Here is a 12081-nt window from a genome sequence, read left to right on the forward strand (position 1 = left end):
TCCTAAATATAAACCCAGTTCTCACCTAAAAGGCTTTGCTGAAGCTGCCATATTTTGGACTTCCAAAACTGTATGAGGAATTACAGTTCCATTCCCACTTAAATATACATGAAAATTAACCTGCTCATTTTGCACCAGGTTACAGAAATCTGTAGTTTCAAGAGCAGGGCTGCGTGGTGTGTAGTTGAGAAATAAGGTTCTGATTTACGTGGTGTAGATCAACTAACCCACAGCACAAAGCTCTCGCTCTCCCCTCTACCAGCATTTTCTGTACATGTTCCCAAGTGTCCTAAAACATCACCTTCTGAGGAAAGACCTTCAGTTTTATCACCTATCTTGCTGATAACAGCAAGCTCTCCCTACACAGTTTCTTCCTCCTATATTTCTTATTTTTTTAAGACTCCTGTGCAGCGAGTCAAGCTGTAAGATACTGGTCATGCCATTTGTATTAAGTTTTCTGCAAAGGGACTTCTTGTCTCTCTCCTCCTCCCCAAAACCCAAATCCTCCTGAAAAGGAAAAAAAAAAAAAAAAAAAAGGGTTGGAAAAAATTATTAGGGATGTGTTAATTTGGATTATTCTTTTATTAACTACTACCACTACTGCTTCACGGTAATATAAATACACTTCTATCTCCTTCCATGTATCACACAGGTGGTGACAAATTTATAGAAGCTGCTTTGGACACCATCGCTTAATTAACACACACACAAAACTCCCAACTACCTCTTCCAAGTCAAGTTGGGCAAGAATCCACCTCTTCTTCTCCTTACTTTAGGGCAGGGTTGTTTTTTTTCCCTTACAAAGCAAGAGCCTCGGTGAGATGACACGGAGGCACCAAAAAGGTAAGCAATTTGGTTTTTCACCGCCTTTCTTTCACGCGGCCGGAGATAGCGGGTGTGTCTTTCCCCCCGCGCAAGTAACTGAAGTCAAAACGAGTGAATCCCTCGAGAGCTGAATGGTGTAAACCCAACGTGCCCGGTTTTCGGCGCACCCGCACGCGCGGCTCGCAGCCGTCCCGCTCCCCACCGACGCTGCGGCACGTTACCCCCGGCGGAAGGAGCGGGGCCACCACCGGGCCGCGTGCAGCTCCCGCGGCCCCCTCCGCCCCGCCCCGCTCCCGCGCACAGGCGCCTTACGGCGGCCGTCGGCACGCGCCCACCGCCCCCTAACGGAAGCCTCGCGGGCAGCCGTTGGGGGCGACGCCGCGGGGAAAGGGGGTGCCAGAGGCGCGGCAGCCCCCTTGGTGCGCCCCCCGCCCCCCTCGCGCGCGCAGCCGGAGCGCCGCTCTCGGCTCTCCCTGCCTAGGAGGAGCCCCTAGGAGGCTGAGGCTTCCCCGGTAGCCTTCTCCGCCAAGCCGCCGCCTCTCCCTTTAGGCTGTCTCCGCTCTGGCGACTGCGGGAGGGAGCACGCTCCGAGGGGCCGCGGTGGCGAGGCGGGGGAGTTGCACCGCGGAGGGAGGCTACCAGCGGGCGCTGAGCGAGCCGAAGGCCGCCTCGCAGCGCGGCGGAAGAATCTGGCGGCGGTGCCGCTCGTTGGCGGTGCGTGTAGCGCGGAGGGATCCGCGCGGGCCTCTCTGTCTCCGCCTCCTGCGCGGCGGCCGCCGCCTGCCCGATATAGTGCGGCGCGGGGAGGTGCTGGCAGTCACTTGGCGAGCGGCGCTCCGCGCGTGCGGGGCTGGGCGGGCGGAGCGGGGTTTGCCTGCGCTGAGCACCTCCAACTTGGAACTGTCCACCGGCGTGAGCTCCTGAACATGAGCCTCCTGCCTCTCTACCTGCTCGGATTGCTCCTCAGTAGCGGGCAAGGTAGGAGCGGGACTGCCTCTCTCTCTTTCTCTCTCTCTCTCTTTTTTTTTTTAAATTATTCATCTTACCTGTGCTGCTTGGTCAGATTAACATATAACCGGAAAAGAAATGGAGAAAAAATAAAGCTATGTATCACCCTCGAACCAAATTAAAAAAGACCTAAAACTTGCTTCCTTGCCGCCCCCCCCCCTTTTTTTTTTTAAGTCTTCAAGGCAGTGAGAAGAATCGTTTGTGAGAGAAGAAAAGCTGGAAGGTGCTAAGTGCACTTAGCTGCTTTGCATGGGGGGTTCTCTTTTTTTTTGGGGGGGGGCGACAAATGTGGGAGGGAGATCAAGCGATTAAAAAAAATAAAAACATGTCTCTGTCAGGGATCGCGCTATGAAGTGCGCGTCTGCTTGAGGGGAAGGCAACGTGGGCTTCATTTTTAGGACCAGAGAGAAGTGCTGTCGGTCGAGCCAGTGAGAAATCTGACCCGAAGCCTGCCTGTCGGGGTTTCTCCTCTTCCGAAGACCGTGCCTCCGGCCCTGTGGTGACACCGAGCCCCCCGGCTCGGGGCGGGGGGGGAGTGGAGGGGAGGGACGCGGCTGCGGCCGCAGATGCAGGGACTTCTTGCGATGAAATAACGTGGAGCAGGCAGGTGAGCGCGGAGACGGGGCGCGCTGGGGTTACGCCTTTTGGGCGCTGTTCGCCTTTTGCATATGTATGTGTATGTATAAACATACAGCGCTTCGGGAAATACGGACGTAGGGGCTGTGGTGCGGCTGGTTTTGGGTTGTGTTTTGTGTTGTGTTTTGTGTTGTGGTTTTTCTTTTCGTTTGGCTTTTTGGGGGTTGATGATGTTTATTTAGGATGTCACCTTACGTGACTACTTGAGGATTCGCGCTACTTTGGGAGACGGGGAGGGGAAGGGCCGCCGGGGGCGCGTTGGTGCGCGGTGTGGCACAGCGAGGGTGCCCCTCGGCGCGGGCTGGTTGCGGTGCTTCCGAACTGCTCGGGCAAGTTTCTGGCGTTCGTCTGGGGCCGAACCGGGCTGCGGAGCCGCGCCGTGCCGCCTGTGGGATGCCGCTGCCAGGCACCTGCAAGCGCTAAGTTGCCTGCAGCTGAGGGGCTGGGCGGGGGCCCGCGCTCGGGGCTTTTTAAGGATTTTTTTTTGGGGGGGGGGGACGGGGGTGGGATTTAATAAAAACACCACCTGGGTGTCAGCGGAGGCGTGGGAGCGGCGGGGACCGGCCCTCGGCCCCTGGTGCCGCCGCCTTGCAGTAGGGGGCGGCAGAGCTCCACGGCGGCGGCCGGCGCTCGGGCAGTGCCCCGCGCCGGAACAGGGGTGGCTTCGCCTCCCCGCCGCCGGCGCCGAGGGGCGGGCGGGTGCCGCAGTCGCGCTCCGGGATTGCGCGACTCACCCAGGCGCCAGGCGGTGACTTGGGAGGGGGTTAGTGAGATCTTTTGCGCGTAAAAAAGGGCGGGGCGGGCATTATGCTTTAAGGTATTAAGACTGCAGCTCTGAAGGTCTCTTTCAGTGCATTTATCGCTAAACCTCATACCATAGAGACGTTTTGTCTGGGTGATAAATAGTAAAGAGCCACCAGATGCTCTCAATTTATGTAGAAGTGCTTCTGTGCTTTTGCCACCTCGAGATGAGCTCTGGAGGTCTCCCGAATAGCAACGATTCAGGAACAGTCCGGAGGCTTTTCAGCATAGCTAGCACTGGGATGGCAAAGGAGGAGGAGAACCGGCAAGCTTCCTTCGGGCTTTGAATTCATCTACCTAGGTGTAATTTGTATAGAGATGTGGTCTGTGGTTCCTCTAACGGAGGAATGGTAGAAAGCTAGTTTGTGAAGTGTGATTACTGCAGCGTAGGAGGATTGCATAGTTTTGATATCTTACGATCACAAATGTCAGGGGATAAATAATGGAGTGAAATTCTAGATGTTATTAAGCTGAGCTTTAAAAATTATAGGGGGATAGATGTGAGGGGGAGATGGAAAAAAGAGGAAGAAAGCTGAATAAATCTAACATTGATAGTAAGTTGTTATTAGTCTGAATTAAAAACAAAAAGCACTTTTAAAAAAAATAAAGGCAGTGAATTGTATTGGTGGGGCTGAAGAGTAAGATTTTTGAACTAGCTGTAGAAAGAGCAGGAACATACAGCCTCAATCCACAGCAGGGGATAGTAAATGGGAGTGGGAAAACATCTGCATATGGAAAATATTCCCCTTTAGTTGCTAAGGGAGAGGAAAATTCTACAGTGACTTTTTTTCATTTTAATAAGTGTCATCATGGTGAGAGATTTATTGTGCATTTTTATTTTTTGACGCCTCCTTGAAGTATTATTGAGAATTTCTTGAAGTGATTCAAATTGTTTGAGAGGCTATTCCAAAAACTCTTGGGGTTTATCTTCTTATGAGAATGCAGTGGCAGGGAACACTTACATCATCAACTGAAGGTTGTGGTGTTTGTGAGGGTGTTTTTTTGTTTGTTTTTAAGAAAACCAGTGTTGTCAGAGTATTAAATGATGATTATGACTTTTTTGATGTTAAGGTAGAGATAGAAATGGATGGTTAAGAAAAAGCCAGTGACTAGATTTGGATCACTTGCTTTGGTAATATTGAAAATCTTAGGTTGAGGATTTGCATTTCTAAGAATATAGCTGCAGTAGATTTTATGAAGAATGACTGGAGCTGTTTCTTTGGGAAGTGCTGGTGTTTAAGGCTGGGGAAAGGGATCTGTGATGTATTTGTTCCATTTCAGAAAATCAGAGCAGTTTGAAAACAAGTAGCAGACAGCAGCCCCCTCCCCCAGCCCCTTAAGTTAAGAGCTTATGAATGTCATAATTATCTACCAGTGCCAAATATTCCCTCCCCTAATTTCATTGCAAGGGAGGAGTTTAACTGGCAATGTTGTTATGCTAAAACAAAAGGATTTTCTTCTTAACCTTTCAAAGCTCTCCAGACAATTCACCCAGAGTGAAAAGCCCAAATTTAATCAGCTTTGCTTTAACAAAAAACAAAGCACACACACCCCCTCCCCACCCCTCAAACCAACAAAATAGCCTACACCACTCTGTAAATCTGCTTTTTTAATATATGTAGTGATACAACACTCGGAAGAGAGGGCTTCCTTGGTTTTTACCAGTATCTGGGGATACAGACTTAAAGTGGCTGAAATGGACATCTTCCCAGATTGCAAAATCCTATTTCTTTTATCGCTCCACGAAATACATATTTCTTTAGCTTAACAAGTTTTTATTAAGTAGAAAATGTTTTGCTTTGTAGAATTTAATATATTTTGTGCTTATCCATGAGATTCATAGGAATGAGTACTTGTTCAGTCATTGTCCTTTAAGTTTCCTCTTTTCACTGCTTTAATACTGAGTTTGTTTTTGTTTTTCCCAAAGAGTTTCTCTTTACAAGTGCTTATAAGGGACTGTTTGTTAATAAGGAACATCCCCCGAAAGAGATGCCAGCATGTGTGTGTTATTGAGCACAGTGCAGTCGCTTTCTAGAATCCTGCTCCTTTCTGCTTTTGTGTAGGTAATGTGTGAAATTTGGAATAATTAAAATCAATGAGTTTGCTGGATCAAGTAGAACTAATATTTTACTCCAGTTGTATACTGAAATCTGGAACATATCCTGAGACTTCAGCTGACCATTGATTTATTCAACTGCATGGAGATTAAAATACATGTACTACCTTCTCCTCTCCTTCTCACCCTTCAACAACAAAAAAAAAAACAACAAAGTAACGTTTGATTTGCTATTTCAGCTTATGTAAGTCCTCTTCAAGTGAAGATGAGAATCAAAATATCTGCCTGAAGATGAACCTTGACTGATAAGGTGTTCTAAAAGATTAACTTAACAATGAATGGTTGAGAAATATGTAGAGTTTTGTTTCATGCACTCATATTCAAAATGGAATTAGAGATATTTTTATTGTTTTCAGTGGCTCTAAATCATGAAATGTGTGAAAGATAGCGCAATGGAGATGCTTTAAAGTCTTTTCGAAGAGGTTGAACAGCATCATTTTGACTTTGTCTTTTTCTGTTACAGCACAGTTCATGTATTTATTTAGGTAACTAGTTTATTTTTAGCTATGAGAATGTTATTGGAGTGTTATGACCAATTTCTGTACAATTTACTTTTCATGGCCACCTTTTTTAACAAATATTTTGAGAACAAATACAGTATTTGTTTGCCCTTTCACTGACCTTTTCTTTGAGGCACCTTTCCCAAGTGATTCATGTTTACTTACTGATTTTTCTTCCAATTTACTCCAGTAATCCCCCAGTTACACTTGGCATATTCTGTTTGATTTCAGCACAATTGAGTCAAGTTAATATGACATTTTCGAAAACACATGTTTTAACTATACTGTAATTTGTAGCTGTGAGTTGAAAATCCATTATTGGAAGAGTAGACCACAGATTGCTCCAGATAAAGAATATGGATAAAAACTGGTATTCATATTCTAAACAGATTATACAAACTAATTAATGCCAGATGTTTTATTTGGTTTTAGTTTTGTTTGCTTTTTAGCACACATGCTTGTTTTATAAAATAAGGGCAGTATACTTGATGAAGTGTATCCCGAGGTTTTACATGTCACAGGTCATTGGAATTTTATTTTTGATGTCTCTTCAAATTCAGAAGTGGGAGAGATGTGAGAGGAAACTTATGGATATCCTGATGTATTAAAATCTGAAGGTTTACTGGAGTATGATAGACTAGATCCAGGACTACTGATAGCTAATATCTTATCATCACTTTTTGTTTTGACCTAATTAATTAATCATGACCCAATTCTGATCTAGTAATTATGTCCCGTCTCCTCCCCTTTCCCCTGCCTTAGTGTATTTAACTGCTTTCTAGTTTAGGTGCTTGACTGAAGTTATTCAGTTTTTGGTAACTAATTTAAAACACAGAATAATTTTGAATATTAAATAGAGCATTCATAGTTCTACTTGCTGTCACTTTAAGAATCTGAGGGTGTCCAGCTTCAGTAACATAATTCTGCATTCTTTCACAAAATCTTTTTATTGCTTTTGCAGCTCAGTTTCTTTTCATACTGTGATTGTATGGATTTGGATATTTTTAAAGGTTATCAGGAAAATGAAAGGAGTTAATTTAAATTAGCAAGATACTCTTCAGATGTCTTGTGTTATGCTATAACATCCTGAATGGGGTATCTGCAAAAATAAAGGTACCAAGCTTCTTATTTTTGTTATATGGCAAAATTTTTTTTTTAGTTATCATTTGACTGATGACATCATTAATTGGAGAAGACATTTTATTATTTGCTCTGCTGTAGACGAGCTCAGAATCTACCTCTTAATTTATTGAAAGAAAAGAATAAAAGAGTTAGAGCAATATAAGAAGAAAATAAACAGGGAGAGTAATTTATCTGGCTAAAGCTATTTGTAGTGACAGCTTATGATATTAAAATCTTTTTGTATTGGAAAAGAAATCCATTTAAAAGTTACTTAAAAGTTATGTGGAAAGGAAACAAAGAATACATGTGCATTCACAAGTCTACTTTTTAGAAAACCTTGCTTAGCAAGACCCCTACAGCCTTTGAATAACCTGCATTTGAATTGCTCCAAGCAACTAATGGTTGGTTGCACTAATCCAGAACGCCACACTGAGCAGGGGTCAGTTGGCATCAGTGGGTTTTGGAGCTGTGGATTATGTGAAAGCATCTTTTGAAATGGCAGGAGATAAACAACTTTCACTTTTGAAGTAGCATGAGATGGGACAATACTATTCATTTATGCTGTTATGATTTAGGAAATTCTGATTAATGGAAAATTTCTCTCTTTGCATCCATGCATCAAAACCTAGATCATTATGATATGACACGAGATTAGTGGCTTGAACTACAAATATAAAGTAAGATCTACTGCAGAATGAGATATTTATAATGTAGTTATTGAATATAAAGATGACTGAGCATTGTGGCCGAACTCTAGTGACTCTTGTTAGAGGAGAATTTCCATTGACTTGTGTTTGCATGAGAAAAAACCATGACCGGTTCTTTAAAAGCAATTATTGTACTGTTTCAAGTAAGTTAATTTGGGAAGGAGGTGGACAGTGAAATGTGTCACCTAAAAATCCACTACACCGTTTCTACCTGTTTAAGAACACTACTACCATTAAAAAAAACCAAAACCATACCAAACACCTTCTGAAATGTTTTACCTGTTTTCTGCTCCTTTTAGAAAATAAAGCAGTTGTTTGATTTTTATCTGTTCTTTGATATAATACACAGGAGCACTGCAAATAGAATGAAGAGATCAAGTCTTCTAAAAACCTGTTTGAACAAATAATTTCAGTAAGTCTGGAGATCTACTAACCAAGGCTGTCATGTGCTGCCAGTTTCCATGACCTAAGTATAATTTTATCTGAAATGACTGGTTTGTAAATAGACAACATCCAGATAAACTTGGGAGGCAACATGAAGTCCTATGGGGATTTAGTCATCTTCTTCATTGGTCCTGCCTATTGTTACTGAAATAAATTTCCTCTTATCCAAGTACCATGTACGTTCCTTCAAGAACTAGCTTTCCATTAAAAGCATAAAACATCCATGTGTTATTTATGTTAGTTCAAGATGTAGTGGCTCTTTTCCCAGAAAATATGAATGAGAGGGGAATAGAAGTGGCTTTTTTCTGTTTGTCCAGTTGTATTTTCCTCCTACCTAAATTTTTATTGTGACTTTAGAAGGTTACACTGTTTTTTATTTAGTGTTCTAATTATCTGAGTAGTATTGCTAAACAGCAGACAAAGGTTGATGAATTTTGCTGAATTATGAAGTTATTCAAAGTAATACATAATATAGCTGTCACATATGAATAACTTATTAGGGTGTGAATGAAAATTCTGTTTTCAAATGACCTTTGCAGTTAGCTAATATTAAATTGATTATTTACATTTCAGTTGTAGCCTAAGAAACAATACCCATTGTTTGACTGGCTATAAGCCGAAATTAATACTTGGAATTCATATATGGAATTTATACAAGAAGTTGCTACCCTCATCATTTTGGCTGGGTGGTGCCATTTGGAGCATACTATGAATTAAACTTAAAAACAAAATCATTGCCATCAATTTTCTTGCTACTGAAACACAATGCACCATATTCAGTCAAGCTGCAAGCAATTTCAGACCCATTAACTTCGTAGACCTTTGTACCTCAGCTGAATTTAGCTTGTATGAAGTCAGGCCTATACTTAAAATAATGAAGTATTTTAACAGAGAGAGACAGAGCAGCGTATGGAGATCCTTGCAGCATGTGTTGGGGATAGACATAAACAGGCAGGGAGAAGTAATTTTGTCTCTTACTATGAATAGCTTTCTGTACTGATCACACAAGAAAATTCATTTTTTATTATAGCAGGAAAGATGTAATCAGAACTGCAATGTTGTTATGTCAATATTATGGCATTATGTTATTTTAATTAGTCAAAGCAAAATAAACTAAAGGATTTGGGGGAGAAGGTAGAAAAGGGGGATGTGTTAAATGTACTGAGGACCAGTTAATAGGCGTAACATAATATGGCTTTATTTCTAAAGTTCTTGAACATACTTGTAAACGAACATGCTTACTGGATCAGAACAAAGATCAATGCACTCCAGTGACCTTGATCTGACAGGCACTCAAGGCAAGAGTCATAAAGAAACAGAATAAGTACAGGACAACAACAGGGTAATACTTCTGTCAGTGCTCCCTACAACATTCAGGGATATGTCAGGTTTTACCTATGTGATCTTCCTTAATAATCTTGGCATATCTTTGTTACATGAATTTGTTCTTAAACCTGTCGATACCTTGATCTACTTGGTACATTGCGTCAACAACTGAAACAAGGGAAAAATGCTGTAAGAAGCCTGAAAAAAAAAAATGTTCAGTCCCTTAGTTGCTGTGTTGTAAGTAATGGAGTAATACTAATTCTTTGCTGAACTCTTCCATGACATTCATGATTGTATGTGCCATAGAGAAGCTACCTATCTCTTGTGTGATGGACTCAGAACTATGTGTTATATTCATGGACTTGCCAGTGACTTAATTAATTTTTTTGTTTTGTTTGGTGTTTCTTTCCTACTTTTTTTTTAGTATTTCATTTATTTTCCTAGCTTTTTGGTAATGGTTACATTAATTTAACAAATGGTAATGTGAAATACTTGAATTTTAAGCTGAACTGCATCAGGCCAATTGTAAAAAAAAAAAAACAAAAACAAACAAAAAAACCCAAACAAAACCCCCAACGCCCCCCAAAGAAAACAGCCCCCCCAATCAAACAAACAAAACCCACAAAAAACAGAACCCAAAACAAAAAAAAACCAACCAAAGCCACCCCCCCAAACCAGCCAAACAAAAAACCTCACCAAAACACCCCCACAACAAACCAACGAAAAAACCAACCTCCTTTTTCATAACTATCTCTTTTGCACTGTAAACAGTGTTGCAGGTTCTGCCTTACAAGGGGGTGGGGGCTAAAAGTGTTCAAGCAGTTACTGTAGCAAAATGAGTGCTGAGAAAGATTTGATTGCTGGGAAGAGAACTCCCAGGGATGAACACATAGAGTGCAGAGGTACTTGAAAGGAAAGCATGATATATGAGCAAATGGATATAAACTGTTTACAAAAAAACTTCAGTATAAAAATTAACTTCTGACCAAAAAAGCAGTGACTCTGGAGCATTATAAGAGCGAGAGGGAAAATGTATGGTTATTCTTAAGGTGGTTCTTTATTAATTTATGAAAGGATTACATTTAATGGGTCCACAGAATGTCCCAGGAGATCCCTTCAAATTATGTGCTTCTGAGACATTCTTCATATAAAGGTTCTCAAGACATAGGGGAAAAATAATTTTCAAATTGCTGAATGATAATTTCTGGAAAAAATAATTATTTGAGTGTTTCTCATTCAATAGTAGGTGTTACAGAGCAGATATTACTTCCTAATGCAGGAAGAATTGCCAGAGTTTCTTTAGTATCTGTTGCAAATTCTGCTGGTGTCACTAGATGTTGCCCATATATTTAAAAAAAAAAAAAAAAGCTTTCTACGTTTGTTTCTAGGAAAAGTTCAAAAAATCAGATGCTTTGGGGTCAAAAACTTTTTTCCACTCCTTTAATGTCTGAAAATTTTTTCTCACTTTTTTACATCTCTTTGAAAGTGGAGAAAAATGCATCCATAAATGATTTATTTGCATATGTAACAATAATGGAGAATTACAAAGGTAAAATTGCACAACATTAAAACATTGTGGGTTTTTTCTAATCACCTGGATGATTTTGTATCAGGCATCCATATTTCATAATAGAAGGTTTGCTTTTGTTGCTTTCTGTTTGCTTTTTGTTCCTGAATTTTAATTTTGTAAATCTTGTCTGGGCTTTGAAATTCAAGATGAATTATACCCAACTGGGCATTGCCATCAGTAATAAATAATGCAGTACTTCATGTACTCCTGTGCTTTCTGTGCCTCAACACACTAACGATAGCCTAACTTAAGATTCATGAAAAAACAAATGCTGTCTTTTTCCAGTGAACACTGTCTATGGTATGAGTGCTACATCTATCTCTAGTCTGTTTATTTTAAGAAAATCATGTTATGTGAGATGAGTTCTGCTGGCAGAACTGTGCACACCCTGCAGCCATGGAACTCCCACTGAAGTTGCTGGCAGACTTGTGTGCCAAGAGTACTGTTTTGGGGGACTGTACTCATTGCAGCTTTCAGGGTGTCATTGAAGCTTTCAGGAGTTATATAACTCCCATGTGAGTATGTGGGGATTTTGATATTTTGATTTAGTGAAGAACAGAAAAATCAAGCTCTGACTTAATGCATATTTAAGTAGTGGACATGTTTACAAAGTAGTGCTGAAAAAGTGTGGGGCTAATCCAACAGCATAGAATAACTGAGTACTAAAGAGGTTCTAAAGGGATGCTCTGGTGTGCAATGTTCTATTCAAGATAGTATGTGAGACAAAAAGGATATTTTTCTCTGGTGTTGTTTTTTTTTTTTTTTTAAATAATAAAACCAAAGACGTATTGTAAGCTACTGATTTCATTTTCTCCCTCTGGGAACATATGAGAAAGTTGACCTTTGTGCAGTTAATTATTGTGGTCACTTTAGTTGTTGCAGCCCAAGTCATAGCTGTGTTGGGGAGTTTACCATTCAGTATAAAAATTCATCGTTTGGTTTTGTTTGTGGTTTTGAGAGTTTTGATTTGCTTGTTTGTTTTGGTCTGTGACTTTGCGACACTGGTCAAAATTGTTCCTAGACGTT

General features: G+C 41.3%; 1 protein-coding gene across 3 annotated transcripts in view; it reads left to right on the top strand.

Annotated features, from left to right (window-relative positions):
* Window positions 1-295: 295 nt before the first annotated feature.
* NCAM2 (neural cell adhesion molecule 2) overlaps window positions 296-12081 on the top strand; it is a gene marked incomplete at its 3' end in the record, with an annotated part of 311617 nt that continues 299831 nt past the window's right edge. For all 3 annotated transcript variants that reach the window (XM_081997216.1, XM_081997218.1, XM_081997217.1), the window contains exon 1: window positions 296-1803. In XM_081997216.1, the coding sequence (XP_081853342.1) occupies window positions 1752-1803 (52 nt within the window). In that variant the 5' untranslated portion in view covers window positions 296-1751. The remainder of the gene's footprint in view (window positions 1804-12081) is intronic.

This window comes from Phaethon aethereus (genome assembly GCF_964289735.1).
Source record: "Phaethon aethereus genome assembly, chromosome: 1".
NCBI lineage: Eukaryota > Metazoa > Chordata > Aves > Phaethontiformes > Phaethontidae > Phaethon > Phaethon aethereus.